The following is a 24,301-nucleotide window of genomic DNA, read 5'->3' as shown; positions in this document are numbered from 1 at the left end:
AGCATTTCAACTGTCAGACTGATTTGAAATTTTAGTTTGTATTAGTTTTTAGTCTGTATAGTAGAATAATCTTCCCCCAAAAGTATTACACAGTGGGGAAAAAAAGCTCAAAAATGACACTGAGCAACATGTGCTTTAATACAAAAAAATTATGCAACTGACTTTTTTTTCCTGATGACAAATAGTAAACTCTCTTGAAATGCTGTTTAAACAGTTAAGCTCCATTGAGATTGCTTGCTATCTTGCGATTTGATTTGCACTGAATAATAATGTTTATCTTAGTAGCACAAAGTAACTACACATCTAAGGTAGGACAGAGAATTTTAATAAAGTTCCTTTTGTTGAACAGACTTTTTTTTTTTACATGATTTTATATATTTTAATGGTGTCCACTGTTTTTCTTAGGTGGAAAAAGGGCGTACTCCACTCCGAGTGCCACAACAAAGGCAGCGAAGCCCCATTTAAAACCTTTGAAGATAACTTGGCCTATTGTGATAGGTTTAGCAAAGGTTCCTGAGAATCTCCAGGCTTCATTCCTGTAAATAAAGCAAAAGTAAATAAATTAAATAGAGCAAACATTAGGTAGGAAAAATTAACACAACTTGCACAGTAGAAGCAGCCATCATGTGTTTCCCCCCTTACCCCACGACAGTACCTGGGCCTAAAGGGAAGCTGCAAACCTAAACCAACTTCAGGGTCTCCGCTCCGGCATCCATGTCCCTCATGGAGGTCAGGCTAGGTTAGGTGTATGCCCTGACTATGTAATTAACCGACAAAAATATAAAAAAATCTCAGCAACTGCACACCATACAAGCCCAGTGTGTAGTAGGGGATTAGCAGCCTCAGCCTAACTCAATCCAGGCCATGCCCCCCAAACATGTTTCGTGCAACCCATGGGGCTTAGTCATGGAGGTAAGTTTACTGTTCTGTAGTCTGAACAGGGCAGGACTGACAATATCGCTGGAAATTGCAGTGCAGCAGAGGCAGAGTTGTCAGATATCTAAAGAAAATGTACATACACTATATTACCAAAAGTATTGGGAAGCCTGCCTTTACACGCACATTAACTTTAATGGCATCCCAATCTAAGTCTGTGGGGTTCAATATTGAGTGGACAGCAATAATAGCTTCAAATCTTCTGGGAAGGTTATCCACAAGGTTTAGGAGTGTTTCTATGGGAATACTTGACCATTCTTCCAGAAACACATTTGTGAAGTCAGGCACAAGTCAGTGCTGCCAGTCCTGCCAAGTCAGTCCTACCCTGTTCAGACTACAGAACAATAAACTTACCTCCATGACTAAGCCCCATGGGTTGTGCAAAATATGTTTGGGGGCATGGTCTGGATTGAGTTAGGGGATTAGCAGCCTCAGCCTATTACACGCTGGGCTTGTATGGTGTGCAGTTGCTGAGATTTTTCTCTATTTTTGTTGTTTAATTACATGGAGTCAGGGCATACTCCTAGCCTGACCTGCATGGGGGACATAGATGCCGGAGACCCTGAAATCAGTTTAGGTTTGCAGCTTCCCTTTATGTTTAACCACTTTACAACCGGAGGATTTTGCTGTCTTCCGTCCAGGCCACTTTTTGCGATTCGGCGCTGTGCGACTTCAACTGACAATTGCGTGGTCGTGCGACGCCGTACCCAAACGAAATTTACATCCTTTTTTTCCCCACAAACAGAGCTTTCTTTTGGTGGTATTTGATCACCTGTGCGATTTTTACTTTTTGCGCTATAAACAAAAAAAGCGTTTATTTTGAAAAAATAACAATATTTTTAACATTTTTTTATATGAAATTCCCCCCAAAAAAGATGTAAAAACCAATTTTTTTAAAAAATTTTGGCCAATTTGTTTTATGCTACATATGTTTGGTAAAAAAAAAAATCGCAATAAGCGTATTTTGATTGGTTTGCGCAAAAGTTATTGCGTTTACTAACAAAGGGAAAGATTTCTGTCATTTTTGGTGTTTTTTTTTTTAACGCGTAATGGCGGCGATCTGCGATTTTTTTTGCGGGACTGGGACATTGCTGCGGACAGATCGGACCCTTGACTGACATTTTTGACACTTTTGGGGGTACCAGTGACATTACTGCAGTAATCAGTGCTATATATATGCACTGTTACTGTAAAAATGACACTGGCAGGGAAGGGGTTAATTTTATTGGAGAGGGAGGGGTTAATGTATGCCTGGTGCTTACTGACGTGTAGGGGGGGGAGGTGACTGAGTGAGTCACGGACAGATCGGATGTCCAGCTATGCTGAACAGTCCGATCTGTCACTCCCTGTCACTATGGAGATCCGCCCGCTGTGTTTACACACAGCGGGCGGATCTCCAGACTCGATCCCCGACGATCGGGTAAGAGCAGCGGCGATCGCCGCTGCTCCTCCCCTGGCCCGACTCCCGCTGTGAATGAAAACAGCGGGAGCGAGCCTCCGGCGGCGCGCAAGCGCCGCCCAGAAGGGGGAGTGTCTGACGACGTAGTACTACGTCGTCAGACGATAACGAGCCACTCTGCCGCAGTAATATTACTGTGAGCAGACGTAAAGTGGTTAATGTCGAACAAGAAGGTCTGGCTTGCAGTCTCAGCTCCAATTCATCCCAAAGGTGTTATATCAGGTTAAGGTCAGAACTCTGTGCAGGCCAGTCAAGTTCCTCCCCCCAAACCTGCTCATCCAGGTCTTTATGGACCTTGCTTTGTGCACTGGTGCACAGTCATGTTGGAACAGGAAGAGACCATCCCCAAACTGTTACCAAAAAGTTGGGAGCATGAAATTATCCAAAATGTCTTGTTATGCTGACGCCTTAAGAGATCCCTTCTCTGAAACTAAGAGGCCAGGCCCAACCCCTGAAAAACAACCTCACACCATAATCCCCCTCCACCAAATGATTGGACCAGTGCACAAAGCAAGGTCCATAAAGACCAAACATTCCCATAGACACATTCCTAAACCTTGTGGACAGTCTTCCTAGAAGAGTTGAAGCCGTTATAGCTGGAAAAGGTGGACTAATTCAAAATTGAACCCTATAGACTAAGACTGGGATGCCATTAAAGTTCATGTGTATGTAAAGGCAGGCATCCCAATACTTTTCTTTGTGTATATGAAAGAAATGTACTGAATATATTGTCATTTTGCCCAGACACACACTTTAAAGTGAAATCCCATGTAAACATTCCTTGTAATAGAAATAGGCATGACAGGACCTCTTTTTTTGTGAGATCTGGGGTCAAAAAGTCCTTAGATCTCACAAGTACACTAATAAAGATAGAAAAAAAAAAAAAGGGACCTTTAAGCCGGTTGCTAGGCAACGACGTTTGCCATTGCTCCGGTCCTCCAAGACAATAGAGTCGAGTGAGGGCAGGCTTGCCCTCACTCGACATCCTGTCGTTGAGGATCCGGGACCCGATCGTTTTCCCCGCTGCCGGCGGGTCCGGTAAGCGGGGGAAAAGGACCGGGACGCGGTGGGAGGGGGGGCACCTCTTCCGCCATCCCGGAGGGTGATCTTGCGGCGAATCCGCCGCTGGGACCACCCTTATAGGAAAGCCGATCGCCTGCAGTTTAAAAAAATACCAGGGTTATGGCAGCTATCTGCTGCCATAACACCGGTATTTAGCTTTAAACTCAGGACGTATATACAAAGTGGCCGGTAGGGAGGTGGTTAAAAAGGGATCAACGTCTTTACCAAGTAACTATAGACCTATAGTTGGTAAGTTACTGGAGAGTTGAGTAAAAGACCACATAGATGAGTACTTGCTGGAAAAAAAAACATTTTAAGCAACAGACAGCATAGATTCATGAAAGACAGAAGTTGTCAAACAATGCAACAATGGAAATCTCTTTGTTTTTTTTTTAGAAGTTGTCAAACAAGTCTGATTTTTTTTTATGACGAGGTAAGTAAAACCTTGCACAGAAGGGTGACTGTGAACGTAGTATACACACGACTAATGTGTAAGGTAAAGTCTACAGGCTTGGTAAGATCAGTTTGTAAATGGATAGAAAACTTGCTAAAAGATAGAATTCGGAGAGTTGTGGTTAATGATTCTTACTCTGAATGGTCTAAGGTCATCAGTGGTGTACCCCAGGGTTCAGTGTTGGGACCCTTACTTTTTAATACCTTTACAAATGATATAGGGTCTGGGATAAAAGTATAATTTCAGTGTTTGCCAATTACACCAAGCTATGCAGTGGAATAACATTCTTAACCTCCCTTTTAACTGTTTGTTTTGGGCTACGTCAAGTCTATCAGTGCAAGACAGGTCCCTCTGGCTCCTGCCACCCCCCTGGTCCAGTGGTCTTGTGTGGTGGACTGTTCCTGACGTCATCATGCCCATAGACCGGCTATGGATATGGAGACTTTAGGAACAGTTCAATGCTGGATGTGGTAGAGCACCATTTTGCAGGGGATTGGGTGAGTATAGGCTCTGTGTTCACCCCTACAGAAAAAAAGCAGGTAACCCATGCAGTTAACTGCCGGGTGTTGCGCTTTAAGGTCACGTAATGTGCAAACTTTTACCAAACAAAGAATATTTAAAAAAAAAATAATTGAACTATGCAGTTTAAATGCTATTGTGAGTAATAATTGTTTAGTGGTGAGTTAACAGGAAGCCTTTCCTTCCACCTTAATAAAGCCATGTTTACCTTAACCAGGGATCCCTCAAGCCCCTTCTTGCAAGCCTGGCCTGTACGTCTTCCAAGGGTGTACCCTCTATTTTCCATATCCTGTAGTCTGGTATGTGCAACTTCCCAGGTCCATGGTGCTCAGATCCATGACCCATACCTGTGTCAATGTTTAAACAGAAAAAAAAAATCACCAATGCGTATAGATAATTTATATTCCCTATAGAATATCTGTCACAAAGACAAAAAAAAAAAAAAAAAAAAACTGTACATACCAATTACAGCTCAAATCTGAACCAACAAGATTATTAATTTTACCCTACGTTCATGCCTATGAGTTTTTAGTGCATTTTGCAGAAACGCACTACAGTCCATTTAACATTGTTTCCTATGGTACACGTTCACATTTGTGCGTTTTGCAGCTGGAGCATTTTTGCAAAAGGTCGCAGATTCCCCCCCCCCCCCCCCCCCCTGTTTTGTGTAATAGACTTCAATGGAATCACACCAAAAACAAAAGTGTTGTGTTTGTGATGCGATTTTTTTAATTTTTTTTTTATTCCCCTTTAACCACTTTAAGACCAGAAGGATTTGCCCCCTTCCTGACCAGGCCCTATTTTGCGATTCGACACTGCGTTACTTTAACTGACAATTGCGCAGTCATGCGACACTGTACCCAAATAAAATTGACATACTTTTTTTCCCCACAAATAGAACTTTATTCGGTGGTATTTGATCACCTGTGCAATTTTTATTTTTTGCGCTATAAACAAAAAAAAAAGGAGCGTAAAATTTTCACATTCTGCTATATGACATTCTCAAAAAAAAAAAAAAATGTAGAAAATCAAAATGTTTTAACATTTTAGGCCAATTTGATTTCTGCTACATATTTTTGGTATATATAAAAAAAAAAAAAAAAAAAAAAAAAAAAAAAAAAATCGCAATAAGCGTATTTTGATTGGTTTGCGCAAAAGTTACTGCGTCTACTAACTATGGAAAAGATTTTTGTCATTTTTATTGTTTTTTATTTTTTCACTAGTAATGGCGGCGATCTGCGATTTTTTGCGGGACTGCGACATTGCGGCGGACGGATCGGACCCCTAACTGACATTTTTGACACTTTTGGGGATACCAGTGACATTACTACAGTAATCAGTGCTAAAAATATGCACTGTTACTGTAATAATGCCATTGGCAGGGAAGGGGTTAACCCTGTGGGTGACCAGTGGGTTAAATGTGAGCCTAGGGGAGTGATTCTAACTGTGTGGGGGGGGGGGGGTGTGGCTTCTGAAATGACCATAGAGACATGTGATCCTATATAGAAGGATCACATGGGCTCTATGATCATTTCAGGGAGAAGAATAACGGTCAGCTGTGTTTACAACAGCTGACCAGTCTTCTCTCTCAGCGGGGAACGATCGCGGGTGTCAGGCAGCAATTGGAGCCACCTGACCCGTGCATCAGCTTTCTCGCTGCCGAGAGGGGGCGGGAGCGCGCCCCTGGCGGCACTCGCTCACCCCCTAGCTTTCCGAACGCGACCGATGTAGGTCTACGTCGGTTTGCGCAAGGGAGCCACCCTGCCGCAGTAAAAAAGGCGGCTGGTGGTCGGGAAGTGGTTAAACACTGTATATAACTGGTTTCTAGGGAGCAGGCAAGGAAGCCGTCAGTCACGTCCTTGACAACGACATCAGCTTTCAGCAGGGTTCCCTACTGACCGCTAAATGTAAAAAATAAATAAATAGTAAAAAAAAAAAAAAGCAGGAGTGGGTCCCCTCAGGTCCATACCAGGCCTTTTGGGTCTGGTATGGATTTTGAGGGGACAGCCCTATGCCAAAATGTAAAAAAAATAATAAAATAAGATCCATAACAGACCCTTATCAGAGCATGTCGCCCCGGCAGGTCAGGAAAGGGAGGGGGCGAGCAAGCGCCCCCCACCTGGACAATACCAGGCCGCATGCCCTCAACATGGGAGAGGGGAAGAGGGTGCTCTGGTTCTTCCCCCAAACCAAAGCACCTTGTCCCCATGTTGATGGGGACAAGGGCCTCTTCCCATCAACACTGGGCGGTGGTTGTTGGGGGTCAGCGGACAAAAATGCAGAATGCATGAAAACTACATGCAAAAACGCATAAAAAACAAGAGTTTAATAACATAAAACGCACTGCAAAACGTGCCTGAAAAACGCATCAAAAGCAGCCCACATAGATGTGAACCTAAACTTAAAGCTGGACTTCACTCTCTCAATCAATATTGACTGTTTTAAATTCTTGTGCTGCGAGCATTAGTAAATAGATAGGAATGAAAAATCATATTTACTTGCTTTACACATTTTTCACATTTCTGCAGTTACTTCCTGGTTTCCGGGCTTAGGCAAATGATGTCATACATCCCAGGAGTCTTCAGGAGGGGTTCACAGCTAAGCACACCCTCGGATGGATTCCAATAAGTAAATGCTGCATGAATAATCCGCCCTTACGTAAAGCAGAGTTCCACCCAAAAGTGGAACTTCCGCTTTAACTGCTTCTGACCCCCTGACATGCCACATTTAGCATGTCAAAACTAGGTACCCGCTACCACATTTGTTCAGGCCGCCTAGGCGGCTTGAGCGGACGTTCTCCTCTTCCGCTCCCTCCCTGTAATCTTCTGGGACACATCACAGGTCTCAGAAGATTGCCAGGCCACTAAGGAAGCGCAGCGAGACTCGCGCATGCGCAGTGCCTCCTGACTGTGAAGCCGCAAGCTGCCCACACTTGAGATGCTGGCGCCGCAGGGAAAAGTGGGAGAGAACCGAGGCTCCCGCCAGCCACGTCGCTGGGTCGTGGGACAGGTTAGTGTGTGTTTATTAAAAGTCAGCAGCTACACTTTTTGTAGATGCTGACTTTTAATAAACACAAGAACGGCTGGAACTCTGCTTAAAGATGGCCACGGCTAAAAATGTTAAGGACGAGAGGGGTTTCAAAGTGATTGCGCAGCAAAACAAAGCATGGATAGGTGATTTGCTTTCAATAATGAAAATGAATTGAATACAGTTTTTGGTTTGTGGTGCTCAGATGCAATGTAGTCCCGCTTCAAGGCCTCATGCCCCCCCTGTGTCAGAACCCATCGTTTTCATGTGCACGGGTGGCACAGATGCAGCGTCCAGCCCCACTGCCTGTCCAGGTCTATGACAGGCTGAAATACACTGGAGCTGGGTGCTGTATGAAGTAGTACTCACACTTAGGGTCGCGTGGTTGGAATGCAGATATTCTACAGTACGTTAGAGCATGCGCCCCTGAACGCATGGGGCCTTAAGCGTGAGTATGACTTGATTTAGCTTTCAGTCACAGTGCATTTCACCCAATCAAAGACCTGTGTCTCTCAGGTGCATAAAAATGCTGGGATTGGGCACACAGGGGCTAAGAGCGCAGTGTACATGAGGCCTGGCTATAACTAGTTGACAGAAAAGTTGCTCAGTTATTTTATACATGATATTACTAAATCATGTGGTCGGTTTACCCTCTAGCAAAGATAGTCCTGTACTGTTAAAGCATGAACACACTGTACACAAAATGAAGAGAAGCAATTTAGAAGACTAAATACTGCCATCTACAGGTAAAAAAAGAAAAGCGATAGCGTGGTTTGATGAATTAGCAATGCTGTGAACAGTTCCAGCTTTTAGGCCTCTTTCACATTTGTGCGCCCTAAAAGTCACGCGATTTTGCTGCGATTTATTTTGCCACGATTTTAACTGGTCAATGGATGGACCAAAGTAGTGCAGGGACTACTTTGAAGTCTTGAGGCTTTAAGTCGCACAGATATGAACCGTAATCATTGGAAATCATGGAGTAGGACTTCTAATGCGACTTTGCAATTCCCAAATCACAGGACAAGTAGCCCAAGTGTGAAAGGGGCCTTACCCCCAACTCCAACCCCAAACGTCTCACCCAACCCCCAAAGTGAGACATCATACACAGCCAGGCCACTTATGCTCCGATTCAGAAGTCAGAAATAAATATCTTTAGCAGAATACTTCCACAAGAAAAGTTACAGCAACAAAACCCTTAATACAAGAATACATTCCACCCTGAAAACCCCAAGAGAGCTGAACGTCATCGCTCCCAGGAATCAATGCGTATGCACCGGCTCCGCTCGTCACTTCCGGTGCAGGTGAGTAATTCCCTGCTAAACAGCTTCTGGGCAGGGATGACGCGCCTGCCTCGGATGTGACGAGCGGGACGGTGCAGGTCAAAGAGGACACAGAAGAGGATGCGCTGGCTTCAGCTGCCCACACCTGAGATGGCAGCGCTGGAGAATAAATTTTCAAGGTAAGTATTTCTTCTAAAAGGTAAGTGCGACTTGGGACAGTTCAGAGGCTATCCATTATGAAATGGACAAGCCCTGACTGTCCCAGGGGTATTTTTAGTGAAAAATAGTTTCCGAGGCCGGAACTCCGCTTTAAAGGGATTGTAAAGTTTTTTTTTTTTTTTTAAATAACAAACTTGTTATATTTCCCTCCTCTATTCAGGTCCCTCTTTGCTACTCCTGACCCCCCCTTGTCGAGTTGAGTACCCCCACAGCAAGCAGCTTACTATGGGAGCAAATGAGCCGAGCTGCAGCTCCATGTGTCCATTCAGACATGGAGCTGCGGTTCCCTCCCACCCCCTCTATTTCCTGAATGGCTAACTGACTTTGATTGACAGCCGTGGGAGCCAATGGTGACACAACTTTGTCTGAGCCAACCTCGAATGACCAAGTGACTCGTGGACATCAATGGAGAGAGATGGGGCTCAGGTAAGTATTAGGGGTGCTGGGGAGGCTGCTACACACAGAAGGCTTTTTATCTTAATGCATAGAATGCATTAAGCAGGCCGCTGAGAGCCGGCTGCCGGCCCAGGCATGTGGGCGGATCCCAACCATATGGCCGTGATCTTTCGCAAGGCTGGACCGGCTCTGTGACGTCAGCCGACAGCTGACTTCAGCCATCTGTCTGCTGAAAACGGGTGACAGGGGTGCAGAACGAACTGCACTCCTGTGATCCACAGGAATGAGAACGAACTGCACTCCTGTGATCCACAGGAATCAGAACGAACTGCACTCCTGTGATCCACAGTGAAAAGAGCGTTGGATGTACCTTTATATAACTATATAGGCAGGAAAATTCTTCTCACACTAAAGCGGATCAATTTGGGCCATTTCTCTAGAACAAGCATTTTTGGGCATATTTCAAGCTTGTTTTTTAGCTAATGAAAAGCTAGTTACTAGGCAAGAAAGGGCATGCAAAACAAGCATTACTCACATTTTTAGGTGCTTGCATTGAAGTCTACAAGTGCCAAGACCCCAAATTAAGCTAATGTACTTTGAGTGACGAGCTTCAAATGGCACTACAACTTAGGTTAGAACAGGGCCCTAATACAGCCAGATCAATTCATTAAAAAGTGTCACATGCACAAGGTACCTTCAATATCAAAGGATCATACAGCCGCACCTTCTGGAATGTCGTGTACATTCCATATAACAAATGCCAGCAGGATGATACCTTAGTAAAACAGGAAAAAAAAAAAAAAAGAATCTACACAAATGTGGGATCACTTTATGAAAGACGCGAATATTCTGGTTCTTAAAAGGAAAATTTAAAAATATTCAGGAATGGAAAACTTTTGACATGCAAATGATAATTCTATTTGACTCAGGAGATAATGGATTAAATATGGAGCTTTACATATCACTATCGAATAGTTTTATGACCACTCTCACCTCTGTGATTCTCCTTCCCTCTCATTCTCATGGTCTACTCTTTATCTGGCCAGCTTCCTCACTTTCATTAGCCCGTGTGTTTTTTTTTTTCTTTTTTTCTATCAGAAATAGTTGTCTTTGCTGACTTGTCTTAACATTTTGCTAAACTGGGTATCATTACTGTTGGACCTAGAAAGGGTAACCCCCGAAAGCTTAAAAAAAAAAAAAAATGTAACGATTAGTTGACAAAAAAAAAAAAAAAAAAGAAATTAGGCTGGGTTCACACTGAATTTGGATTCGGCTCACAGCAGGGGTTTAGTGCGCCCCTTCTCCGTTTCAGGAACAAATCAGGCCCAAATTTTTGACTGAATTGGGACCTGAAACAGAGCCAAAGACACACAGGACCCTTGTGCAATCTGCTCCAAACCATCCTGGAGATGTGTGAACCGGTCCTATAAAGAGCCAATCACAGTCTCCTGTCATGCGAATTGGATACGGGGAAAATCCTCATCCAATTCACATAAGCGTGAACCCAGCCTCATGCGAATTGGGTGTGGGTTTCCTGTGACCGGCTCTCAATAGAGCTGGTTCACATATCTCCAGAGCAGCTGTGGAGAGGATTACACAAGGGTCCTGTGGTTCATATATCTCCAGGGCAGCTGTAGCGAGGATTGCACAAGGGTCCTGTGGTTCACATATCTCCAGGGCAGCTGTAGAGAGGATTGCACAAGGGTCCTGTGGTTCACATATCTCCAGGGCAGCTGTGGAGAGGATTGCACAAGGGTCCTGTGGTTCACATATCTCCAGGGCAGCTGTAGAGAGGATTGCACAAGGGTCCTGTGGTTCACATATCTCCAGGGCAGCTGTGGAGAGGATTGCACAAGGGTCCTGTGGTTCACATATCTCCAGGGCAGCTGTGGAGAGGATTGCACAAGGGTCCTGTGGTTCACATATCTCCAGGGCAGCTGTAGAGAGGATTGCACAAGGGACCTGTGGTTCACATATCTCCAGGGCAGCTGGGGAAAGGATTGCACAAGGGTCCTGTGGTTCACATATCTCCAGGGTAGCTGTGGAGAGGATTGCACAAGGGTCCTGTGGTTCACATATCTCCAGGGCAGCTGGGGAGAGGATTGCACAAGGGTCCTGTGGTTCACATATCTCCAGGGTAGCTGTGGAGAGGATTGCACAAGGGTCCTGTGGTTCACATATCTCCAGGGCAGCTGGGGAGAGGATTGCACAAGGGTCCTGTGGTTCACATATCTCCAGGGTAGCTGTGGAGAGGATTGCACAAGGGTCCTGTGGTTCACATATCTCCAGGGCAGCTGGGGAGAGGATTGCACAAGGGTCCTGTGGTTCACATATCTCCAGGGCAGCTGGGGAGAGGATTGCACAAGGGTCCTGTGGTTCACATATCTCCAGGGCAGCTGGGGAGAGGATTGCACAAGGGTCCTGTGGTTCACATATCTCCAGGGCAGCTGGGGAGAGGATTGCACAAGGGTCCTGTGGTTCACATATCTCCAGGGCAGCTGGGGAGAGGATTGCACAAGGGTCCTGTGCATCTTTGGCTCCATTTCAGGTCCCAAATCAGGCAAAAATTCGGGCCCGATTCATCACTGAAATGGAGAACAGGGGTGCACCGGACACCTGCTGTGAGCCTCATCCGAGTTCAGTGTAAACCCAGCCTCACAGTGCTTCACTTTTTCCACATATACAGGTTATGTTACAGCCTTATTTAAAAAGGAGTTATCTCCTCAAAATTCTACCAAAAAAAAAAAACAGAATGACAACGTGAAATAAGTTTGTTTGAAATCTTTGCAAATTTATTACAAAATAATAAAAAAAAAAAAAGTATTCACAGCTTTTGCCATAAAACTCAAAATTGAGCTCAGGTGCATCCTGCTTCCACTGATCATCCTTGAGATGTTTCTACAACTTGAAGTCCACCTGTGGTAAATTCAGTTGATTGGACATGATTTGGAAAGGCACACACCTGTCTATATAAGGTCCCACAGTAAACAGTGAATGTCAGAGCACAAACCAAGCCATGAAGTCCAAGGAATTGACTGTAGACCTCCGAGACAGGAATGTATCAAGGCACAGATGAGAAGGGTACAGAAACATTTCTGCAGCATTGAAGGTCCAAATGAGTACAGTGGCCTCCATCTTCCATACATGGAACAAGTTTGGAACCACCAGGACTCTTCCTAGAGCGTGCTGCCACGGCCAAACTGAGTGATCGGGGGAGAAGGGCCTTAGTCAGGGAGATGATTAAGAACCCAATGGTCACTCTGACAGAGCTCCAGCATTTCTCTGTGGAGAGAGGAAAACCTTCCAAAAGAACAACCATCTCTGCAGCACTCCGCAAATTGAGACTGTATGGTAGAGTGGCCAGACGGAAGCCACTCCTCAGTAAAAGGCTCATGACATCCTGTCTGGAGTGTGTCAAAAGGCACCTAAAGGGCTTTCAGACCACGAAAAACAAAATTCTCTGGTCTGATGAAACAAAGATTAAACTCTTTGGCTTGAATGGCAAGTGTCATGTCTGGAGGAAACAAGGCCTGTCCAATACCATCCCTACAGTGAAGCATGGTGGTAGGGATGTTTTTTAGCGGCAGGAACTGGGAGACTAGTCAGGATTGAGGGAAAGATGAATGAAGCAATGTACAGAGACATCCTTGATGAAAACCTGCTCCAGAGCGCTCTGGACCTCAGACTAGGATGAAGGTTCATCTTCCAACAGTACAACAACCCTAAGCACACAGTCAAGATAACAAAAGAGTGGCTACGGGACAACTCTGTGAATTTCCTTAGGTGGCCCAGCTAGAACCCATACTTGAACCCGATTAAATAACTCTGGAGAGATCTGAAAATGTTTTTTTTTTTTTGTTACCGCCTTACCTGATGAAGGTAGATATACTTACCCAAGTTCCCAGTCCAGGTCCTACACTGCTGCTATTTCCAGTGTGGGAGATCGCCGATCCTGCATTGTGATGTCACCCCAAGACCACAGGTCCTCTGCTGTCCCCCTGAGATGAGGTCATTCTCTTCTCTCTCCTGAGAGGTCCCCAGCAGTGGCCATTCAATAGGAAGTGTCCTGGTCTCGCAAGCAGTGACGTGGACACCCAAAGAAAGGCCCTTCCAGGAAGTAAACAGAAGAGACGAAGACTCAGCCTGGTAGTGTCACATGGCTGCAGCTTCAGGTCAGTTTAAAAGGGAATTTAGGGCGGTCAGTTAGTTTTTCTCCTGGACAATGGCTTTAACCCTGCATTGTATGTGGAGGAGGTGAACATACGACTGCAGCTGGGAGCACCTTGTGAAAGCTTTAGATTGGATGCATGGATGGAAAGAGCCTTCCGGAGCCACGTGTAAGGTAAATAAAACAACTTATCCCTGCACCTGTAGACTAAACAAGTATTTTAAACCTTGCAGTGCAGTGGAAGGGTAGATTCTGTCTAACTTCAGGAGTTCAGCTTTAAATTGGTAGTAAACCCAAAAGCAAACACTTATTATATTACAGCTTATCAATTCTTAGATGTGATAGCTGCATTTGTTTTCTTTTATTTTCACCTAGTGATCCAGCCAGGAAGTCTGTTGTTTTTCAAGAGAACAAGCTGTCCATCATATGTAGCAGTTAGAAGACTGAAACAAACCATTTAACACTGGCAGGGGAGCTTGCAATGATTGAATGTTATGTAAAACCTTTATCCTAAAAGAAAAATAATATTGCTTATAAAGTGTAAGCTGGAGTTTGGCTTAAATTGGTTAGCGTATCTAAATCTGCTAGTAAATCTAACACATCCCTCCTCCTAGACTGAAAATACTGCTGTCCAAAGGTGCCTGTGCTCTTTTCTCTAAGGCTGGGTTCACACCGGTGCGATGCGGGAACCACAGCGATTCCTGTGCGGATTACCACATAGCATCTGAATTGCAGGCGGTTCACACTGCCCTCTGCAAACCGCTGCGAGGGTCAATGTAAAGTAAACGACATCCCCAAATCAGTTTGCAGAATGCAGAGCGAAATGTGGAATCACCACCATTTTGGTGCGAATGCGTTGCGATTTCAGCCATACAAACTGTACGGCTGAATTCGCACTGCAGACATTGCATGTGATGTACACGGGCATGCGGCGTGAATCTCACGTGATGCCTGGAATCGCACTAGTTTGAACCCAGTCTTATACAGGAGGTGTGTTACTGGACAGATCTCTGGTGAAAACAGAGTTAAGAAAAATCTAAATCTGGGGAAAATAGAGTTAAGAAAAATCTAAAAAAGAAAACTGATGCAGCCACCACATCTAATGATTGGTAAGCTGCAATATAATACAGGATAGGATAGTGGTTTTGATAAAGCACGAATCTCATGTGAAACGCGTCACCCTCCCTGTCCTTCCCCTGCCTATCAGTGTTGGTTAACAAAAGGGTTTGCACCGCTTAAGGCAGACCATCAAAAGTTACCCCACCATAGGTGGAACCAGGTAGCTGTCTGTAGAGTGCTGGGTGCCTGCCAAAGTCCGCAACCATGGAGTAGAGACAAAAAAAGCAAACGCGGCGGAAAATCCAGCTTAAAATCTTGATGTTTATTTATAAATCCACGAAAAGAAATGGCATGACATGCACTCGCAGTTCAAAGAACAATTCAGCAGACGCGTTTCACACACCTGTGCTTAGTCTTTATTAATTGCTAATGACAGCACAGGTGTGTGAAACGCGTCTGCTGAATTGTTCTTTGAACAGTGAGTGCATGTCGTGTCATTTCTTCTCATGGATTTATAAACATACATCAAGATTTTAAGCTGGATGTGCCACCACGTTTGCTCTCTTTTGTATCAGTGTTGTTTTTTTAAATCTACTTTTATAACAATCATTAAAGCTGTTTTTGCATTGAGTGAGGGTGTAGCCATCCGATCATTCATCCAATATTGTTTCTGCAGCAGTGGCAGGGCGTGCACTTAACTATCCATAGTGCAATCAGAACACTATAGCCGGATGTATCACCTGTGAGCAGCGGGATTTTGTTACTGCAATATAATACATTTTTGTCTTATTACCACTTTATTGTAGGTCTAAATACAAAAAGCTCTGTTTAATACATAATGAAATGTATTTTTAAATGCAATCAGTGTAGGTACCTGAATTTAACCTTGTATCAGCTTTGCAGTCTATGTACAGCAGGGCTGGAGTGTGAGAGGAAGAAGCAGAACAAGCAGCCATCCAGTTCACGTGCTGACAGAAAGCACGGCAATAAGAGGAATGAACAGAGAGGTGGGTGCTTGACCTGTGGCCCTCCAGCTGTTGCTGAACTACAATTCCCATCATACCTCTGCATTTGGGAGCCATGATTGTAACTATCAGCTTTGCAATGCCTCATGGGACTTGTAGTTCTGTAACAGCTGGAGGGCCAAAGATTGAGCACCTTCTTGTCCTTTGACTGTCCGGTATGACCTGGGCACAGAGGACATCTAGTGGCAGAAAACGAGTACTGCAGGGGAAATCTTTGGATTGAAGGTGAATGTTGCAGTAAAAACTGTTTTTTGCACTTTATCTTTTAATGGATTATTCATTTGTATCTTTTTTTTTTTTTTTTTGACTGCAGATCTGATTGGCTGCGATAAACAATGATTTTCTGTAAGCACACTTTTCATACATCAGAATGTAGCTGTTCCCAACCCACTGCTTCCTTTTTTTTTGTTTATTTTTGCCTTTTGTAGAAATCCCATGACAGTCAGATCCATGCTATAAAAAACAGAAGCTTGCAAACGAGCCCACACTGCACATCTACATCAAACCCCCATTTCCTTTACCGATGGAATTAAACCCTCTGCTCACCTGCAGCTACAGCCTCCGTAGAAGGGCCACTTCTTACAGAGCGGAACCGGAAACGGGTTTCAATGAAGGACGGATGTCAAAGTAACCTTGTGAGCTCCTTGACATATTAATAAAGTTATTGAGTAAAAAAAAAAAAATCTCCAAAGCCATTTACTATAGAATGACGTCATCCAGAACTACAGTCTAATCAGCGGTGAGCATACCAAAACGAGGCTTAGAACGCAAACAGCTGTCCCTGCTTCCGCGGTGACGTGTGCCCCGAGCAGCACACCAATCAGGGCGGCGCTTGCTTGTGCAGCGGCGTTGTCCTATGGCAGGTGGCGTTGGTGCTGTGCTGCAGCTTGTCAGGAAGAAGAGCTAGAGGGGAGACATGACCGGGGCTCCGGGAGAGGAGGAGGAGTGAGCCGAACCGAGCGGGGGCGGCTGTGGCGGCGGAGGAGCTCATGTCATTGAAGCAGGTGAATGAATGGCAGGCTTCTGGAAGGGAAAGGAATAGGGTTTCCCCGACGGGGAGAGGAGGGGGTTCCCCTCACACTCACCTCTGCAGCACACGTCAGCCGTGCATTCCCAGACATTCCTCCGTGTGTCAGGACTCAGAGTGTGTGTGCACAGGGGACAGGCTGTGTCATCAATCCCTGGACATAGCCATCTACAGCACTCTCCATTCATTTCATTACTATTCATCTCACTGGGAAATATTCCACATTACTTGGATATTAGGATCTCTCTTATCTCATCCTGATCTGTGTTTTTCTGATCTGTCTATGGAAACCAGCTGGCCATACATGGGTCCACATTCAGCCAGATCCGATGAATATAGATCAGTGTGCAGTCCTCCCTGTTAGACAGAAATGGACTTCTGTTGAAGGACTTTTTTTACTCGATCAGCTTCTGCAGCCAATCAACTGCAGCCGCTAATCAGTGTATTCTGACAGCGCCGGGATCCCACTGTCAAAATACATTGTATGGGAGGGGTTCCTCCATCCATCTCATTTGTGTGCTGCTGGTTGAATGAAAACAAATGAACAGTTCCCCTGCAGACATACTACCTGACAGTCATATTATCATTTATTTTAAACCGTTTTGCTTTTGCAGATAACTAAAAACTGGTTTTGTTATGTTCTTACTCACACTGAGGTTTATTTACTAAAACTGGAGAGTGCAAAATCTTGTGCAGCTCTGCAGGATAACCAATAAGCTTCTAACTTCAGCTTGCTTAGTTTAAGGATAAGATCAGTTTTTGTAGGTTGTGCATTTATTAATAGAGAGATATAGAGAGAGAGATATAGAGAGAGCGATATAGAGAGAGCGATATAGAGAGAGCGAGAGAGCGATATAGAGAGAGCGAGAGAGCGATATAGAGAGAGCGAGAGAGAGATATATAGAGAGAGAGAGAGATATAGAGAGAGAGAGAGAGAGAGAGAGATATAGATAGAGAGAGAGAGATATAGATAGAGATATAGAGAGAGAGATATAGAGAGAGAGAGAGAGAGAGAGAGAGAGAGAGAGAGAGAGAGATAGATAGAGAGAGAGAGAGAGATAGATAGAGAGAGAGAGAGAGAGAGAGAGAGATAGATAGAGAGAGAGAGAGAGATAGATAGAGAGAGAGAGAGAGATAGATAGAGAGAGAGAGAGATATAGATAGAGATAGAGAGAGAGAGAGATATAGATAGAGAGAGAGAGAGAGAGAGAGATATAGATAGAGAGAGAGAGATATAGATAGAGAGAGAGAGAGAGAGAGAGAGAGAGAGAGATAGATAGAGAGAGAGAGAGAGAGATATAGATAGAGAGAGAGAGAGAGAGAGAGAGATATAGAGAGAGAGAGAGAGATAGATAGAGAGAGAGAGATATAGATAGAGAGAGAGAGAGAGATATAGAGAGAGATATAGAGAGAGAGAGAGAGAGAGAGAGAGAGAGAGATAGAGAGAGAGAGAGAGAGAGATATAGATAGAGAGAGAGAGAGAGAGATATAGATAGAGAGAGAGAGAGAGAGATATAGATAGAGAGAGAGAGAGAGAGATATAGATAGAGAGAGAGAGAGAGAGATATAGATAGAGAGAGAGAGAGAGAGATATAGATAGAGAGAGAGAGAGAGAGATATAGATAGAGAGATATAGATAGAGAGAGAGATATAGATAGAGAGAGAGATATAGATAGAGAGAGAGAGAGAGAGAGAGAGAGAGAGAGAGAGAGAGAGAGAGAGATATAGATAGAGAGAGAGAGAGATAGATAGAGAGAGAGAGAGATAGAGAGAGAGAGATATATATATAGAGAGAGAGAGATATATATATAGAGAGAGAGATAGAGATAGAGATATAGAGATATAGAGATATAGAGATAGAGAGATAGAGAGATAGAGATAGAGATAGAGATAGAGATAGAGATAGAGATAGAGATAGAGAGAGAGAGAGAGAGAGAGAGAGAGATATAGATAGATAGAGATATATATATATATATATAGAGAGATGTAGAGATAGATAGATATAAATATATATATTATAGAGAGAGAGAGAGATAGAGATAGATATAGATATATATATATATATATATATATATGAGAGATAGATATATTTATATATATATATATATAGATAGATATTTTTTTTTTTTTTGAGCCTGCAAAGCATTGCACCCCCAGGGATCAGCAGGTCGCTGGTGCCATGCAGGTCTCCTGCAGATCTGTCAGTGTGTCTGTGTGAAAAAGGAGAAAGGCTGGTTCCATGGAAGTCCGCTAAAACATTGTTTTTATTGTAGCATGTGAGCAACAGTCAAAAATAATAGCGCACACATGCAAAAGAAATGACTATCAAATATAAAGGCAATCAATAAATAAAAATGGGGATTTGGTCCCACCATATGGCCATATTGTGCTCAAGTCCACCACTACATCAAAGTACCCCATTATCACTGGGTCCTACACTATCCATAAAATGAAGGATGAATCCAGCCTCTCTAAACCATTGAATAATTTTCATGCTTTAGAAATGCATGTTCAGCGTGTGCCCCCCCCCCCCCCAGCTGTTTGTTTGTTTGTTTGCTTGCAACAGTCAAAAAGAGACAATTTGTTTTTGGCCATCAGGCCTCAATCATGATTGAGACTCACCAGGTATTCCCCACAGGAGGGTAGTAGCTTGGATGCACCTGTACCAGTGTATCTGTACATCCCGTACAGGTAGGCAGATACAATCTCACAGGAAGAATCAATGAACTACCACAGTGCTCCTATGGTAGTTCATTGAGAACTGCAAGCCGACACTTGCAAAGGATGTTGGGCCTCGTAGTTCACGCACACACAGCTGTGTAAATGAATGATACAGCCGTGTGGACGGAGCCCCACATGGCAGGGCTGATTTCCAAAAGTGACCGCTAGTACAAGGAACTAATCCCTGTACTGCTGTAATGGGGGGGGGGGGGGGGGAATCACACAAAGGCTGCAGCATTGGGAACATGTTGCATGTTCAATGTGTGGAAATTTGTTGGACATGTAATGTGTTCCCAAAGGTGACCTTACCATTTAGGCTCTCAAAATTTGAATTGTGGGTGATGTGTATCAGGCTCCTGCAAACACTCCAGCTTTCCTGCTTGTACAGGCTTCCTTTAGAAATCTGGAGGAAGTGTTATTGAATTACGAGGGTGCTCATTAGCACCCTGCTAGTTCTCTGAGAACTTCATACCATCTGCTGCAGTGGCAGACAGGACAAGCGGTGGCAGACAGGACAAGCGGTGGCAGACAGGACAAGCAGTGGCAGACAGGACAAGCAGTGGCAGACAGGACAAGCAGTGGCAGACAGGACTAGCAGTGGCAGACAGGACTAGCAGTGGCAGACAGGACTAGCAGTGGCAGACAGGACTAGCAGTGGCAGACAGGACTAGCAGTGGCAGACAGGACAAGCAGTGGCAGACAGGACAAGCAGTGGCAGACAGGACTAGCAGTGGCAGACAGGACTAGCAGTGGCAGACAGGACTAGCAGTGGCAGACAGGACTAGCAGTGGCAGACAGGACTAGCAGTGGCAGACAGGACTAGCAGTGGCAGACAGGACTAGCAGTGATTTCATTCACAGATTGTTGTAAATGAATGACGCGGCTGATTTAGAAAAGTGATAGTGGATGTGGGAAGAGGATCCCTATCCCACTGTCACGCGGGGTTCTGGAGTATGTAACACCCATAATATAGGTGTAACATACTCCAAATAGCGAATTTAGCCTTTAAACACTCTGATTTATTTAGGGCCTATTCACATAATCTGTGTAGAGCTTCACAGATGTACACTAGGACACATAGAAGACAATTGTATTCTATGTGCCCCGTTCATGCCATAACATTGCCATAAAAATGTAGACATGCTGCTTTTTTAAGCAGAGAAGTGAATGTCACCGCGTGTCTCTCTGAGGTGCTGCAGTGCATAGATTTGAATGAATTTGAATTGTCATTTAATAAAAGTCCAATACATTTTTTCTTTAAAAGTAAACCGTGTGATGCAACAATATATAAAACTTCCCCTATATAGCGGACACCAACCCGTAGCATTGTAGCGTGTAGGCTATTGTAAAGGAGCCCTGAGCCCCAATACTTAAGTGTTTTGTCTTGTGATTACTACTGAGTCATGACAATGCTCTAGACAAAGTATCCCAATATTCTCAATGGGCCCGTTCACACCCACGGGTGGTGTTGCTTCTCGCCTTTCTTGTAAGGTTCAAGCAACTCCATGAGCTTCTTCGAGGCAATTTAATGGGGGCTAAAAAAAACACTTGTTTACGTATGTTTTTCAGGCTCTCTTCTACTCACAATGAGAATATCAGACGAATGATCGTCTTTTTTTTTTTTGGTTTTGCATGCTAGTCTTATATCCAAAATGAAGTGGTTAGTAAAATTACAAAAATTCTCGTATGACGGAATACAATTTCATAAGTGATGTAATGTGTTGTATTCTTTAGTTTCTGAGCATGCGCAGTCTTGGTCACTCTATTGTTTTTTTTTTTTTGTTTTTTTTTTCGGATGAAAACTGTACTGATCGTATGATCTGGTATCATACGAGAAAAATTTTCATGTTTGTCCCTTCGGATAATTTTGCATGAACTGTTGTTATTGGCTCTCGAAAGCTGTGTACTATTGATCAGATTATCGTACGCTCTCTACGAAAAGCGGTATTTTTTCGTCTGATTTTCTCATGGTGTGTACTAGGTTTAGGTCTTATCACAGAGAAAGGTTTGTGATTGAGAAGCACAGGCTCCAGTGATGTGGAAATAAAGGAAGTCCCCTCTGCTAGGTCTGATGCAGAGAGCAGAAGCAGTTACATGACCACTACTTGGAGAAACCAAAAACATAAGTAGAGTAAAAGAACGAAATATTTATTTCCAAGGTATATTCAGTGTGCAATAGTTTTGTTTTATGTGTCTGGATTTCAACTTGAACCTGTCTATAGACTGCTATTTTTTCTTGCAGTACTGGAAATTGTTCACCATCTATTTAATGTACCTGTGAGAAGAATTTACTAAGACTGGAGTAGACAGAATCTGGACCAGCTGTCCATTGCAACCAATCAGCTTCTAGTTTTCATTTTCAAAGCTTAACTGAGCAAGCAGGATGCAGAAGCTGATTGGTTACTGTGCACAGTTATGCCAGATTGTCTGTTCCCCTTTAGTACTTTCCCCCTCAGTATGCTTCAACATTAGGGTTCTGATTGAGATGAGCATGCAGGCAAGGCTGCGATATAAACATACATCAATAAAGCATAAAACTAAAATAATATTTTAATAAATGAGTGTCTTAATTTTCATTTCACTGCATTTAATTTCACTGCATTTGAGCATCATAAACAGAGTTTAATACATTTTTAAAATTCAAAGCAAACGTCCCCGTCCATCCATCCATCCATATCTCTGTGCTTTTAGTTTGTTGAGAAATCACTTTGAAAAACACCCCCAGCATTTCTGGCCTTGGCCATCTTTTGTAAGGGCAAATGATTCATATAGCATTTACTTCCTGGAATCCACCTACCCTTAGCTCAAACATGCATGCAGGAGTGGGCTTCACTGCAAAAACCCCTCTACCTCTCCTCCCCTCCTCTCCTGAAAATTCTTGGGGTGTATGACATCATTTGCCTAGGCAAGAAACCAGAAGGTAGCTAAAGAAATAAATAAAAAAAAACTAAACAAGTAAGGGCTCTTTCACACGGGCGATCTGATCAGATCTGTCAGTTTTTTAGGCGGATCTGATCGGAGCCTCCATGCAGCTCTATGGGGCAGCGGATGTCAGCGTTGCCATCCGTATCCGATCCTGTCCATGATATCTGGACGGATGGAAACCCTATTTTTCCATCCCTTCAGGGATCGGATCGGATGAGAACGGACAGGCAGTCCGCTCTCATCCGATCCCCCATAGAGAGCAGCGGGGGCTGTGACACCTCCCTCTCCGCACTGCAAGCGGAGACTGAGCTGTCATCCGCCTGCTCAGCGGGGATCGGCGGATCGATCTCTGCTGAGCAGCTTGGATCCGCCTGTGAAAGAGCCCTAAATATGTTCTATTTTCCTTTCTATTTACTAATATTAGCAGCATGAGGATTAAAAATAATCAATGTTGATTGAGAGAGTGAAGTTCCACTTTAATTTCAATAACAATTGCATTATTTGCCGTGGAATCACCTTTTTCAAATGGCAACCCTATAAGAGGATCCTTTGGATAAAAGTTACAGTGAGAAATGTGTGCAGTGATTGAAAATCAGAATCCATTTATTGATAAGAGGATAGATTTTATTTTTATGACATGTTATACTAAGTTGAAGTGAATCGCCCCAGCAAACACTGCCTGTCTTTTAACAGATGCTGTATACTTCCAGGATGGCTAATGCATTATATTGAAAGGTAAGCATTGATATCTGTGGCCCTCTCCATGGCTGCATTCATGACATTTATGTATTGTACACTCAGGCCTGCAATTCTAACCTGGAGGGGAGTCATGCTTTATCTATTGATTTTTTTTACGTTTAAATTTGACAAGTGATGCTTTAGAGATGTCATCGCTATTCTTATGTTGGCAGATTATTGTCACTGGAAAGTATACACGCTTCATATTCTGTTTTGCTCATCATTTGTATTGGTTTGGGTTATGTCCTTCATTGTCCTTGTGAAGGAGTATAGTGATGCAAGTGAGCAAAGAACATCTACTTTATAAATCAGAGAAGACCTTGATAAAACTGAGTAAAGCTGTATCGGGATCTATACCTAGCAGGTTAAATTCTGGCATATGTAAGATTTTAGATTTAGCAGAAACACATTTTTTTCCTATTTGCTAGTATATAAAGATTGTATTATAAAGAATGATACAATGATGAACATTGCATGTTTGAGTCATTTGATGGACAAGTGCCCAGACCTCCAGTACACTAATTATGCCTATTTCATAAAGTGCAGCCATCGTCTCGCATTGCTCTGGCTTTTGGGATTGGTTGCTGCTCCTTGCACATCCATTATTGCTCTTTACAATGTCAGACGTTTGTAATGTTTTGCATTGGGGGAGTTTGGATTTTCAATGGCTTTTTGTGCTTGCTGCAATGTTTATTTATATTTGATTTATTTGCATAGCTCCGTATTAGTGCTTATAATCAGACATACCACTTTTAGTTGATATAAATTAATTTATTGCATTATACTGTAAAAAAGTCAAACTGTATAATTGAACATCTATACAATTTTAAGATATTTCTTGTTTGGATTACTTTGTTTGTTTGTATGTTTTGATTAGCATACATTTTGCTTGCTACCTTTGTCCTTATTTCCTGTTGTGATGGAAAAATAGTTCAGAATTTAATAACATGGTAACAGTCCAATCTGTCAGTTGTATTGTTTCTGGTTGCTAGATGCTGTAGACTTGTTTGTTGTTTGTTCAGGGAGCCATGCTGATGGATGTGATGATAAGATTTTTGTTGGAGTTGATGCCCGTTTTATGTATGCTGCGTCTAGCAAGTTATGAATGAAATGTATTATGTCCCAGGCTGACTGGGTTCCTCACTCTATTTCAGCTGGTTTGCAAACCAAAGAGCAACCACAGCCGGAACACAGCTCAGGAAAGTTCAATAAGGTGTTTGTTTAAGGCAGCATGGCATGTTTATGGATCCTCCCATAGCATACATTACATATAGCAATGACTGCAC

General features: G+C 43.4%; 2 protein-coding genes across 3 annotated transcripts in view; one reads left to right on the top strand and one right to left on the bottom strand.

Annotated features, from left to right (window-relative positions):
- Positions 1-368: 368 nt before the first annotated feature.
- Positions 369-16,256, bottom strand: NDUFB3 (NADH:ubiquinone oxidoreductase subunit B3). The gene is made up of 3 exons (XM_082262156.1): positions 16,151-16,256; positions 4,639-4,777; positions 369-536 (listed from the first exon to the last, which is right to left on the bottom strand). Exons 2-3 carry the CDS (start codon positions 4,773-4,775, stop codon positions 380-382), a joined length of 294 nt encoding a protein of 97 aa, XP_082118282.1. The 5' UTR covers positions 4,776-4,777; positions 16,151-16,256; the 3' UTR covers positions 369-379.
- A 114-nt stretch (positions 16,257-16,370) lies between these two features.
- The window catches only part of HYCC2 (hyccin PI4KA lipid kinase complex subunit 2), a 176,060-nt gene continuing 168,129 nt past the window's right edge, over positions 16,371-24,301 (top strand). For both annotated transcript variants that reach the window (XM_082262154.1, XM_082262153.1), the window contains exon 1: positions 16,371-16,608. The gene's annotated coding sequence lies outside the window, so the exon portion shown is untranslated. The remainder of the gene's footprint in view (positions 16,609-24,301) is intronic.

The sequence above is a fragment of the Pelophylax lessonae genome (genome assembly GCF_965119305.1).
Source record: "Pelophylax lessonae genome assembly, chromosome: 6".
Lineage (NCBI taxonomy): Eukaryota > Metazoa > Chordata > Amphibia > Anura > Ranidae > Pelophylax > Pelophylax lessonae.
This window is presented reverse-complemented; position numbering and strand designations above follow the sequence as displayed.

What these genes read in the sequence shown, in the direction of transcription:
- NDUFB3 (XM_082262156.1), bottom strand. Translation starts at nt 4,775, where the DNA reads ATGGGTCATGGATCTGAGCACCATGGACCTGGGAAGTTGCACATACCA. An exon ending in TTGAGGGATCCCTGGTTAAG is followed by an intron (nt 537 to 4,638) that starts GTAAACATGGCT and finishes CTTTATTTACAG; the next exon opens with GAATGAAGCCTGGAGATTCT.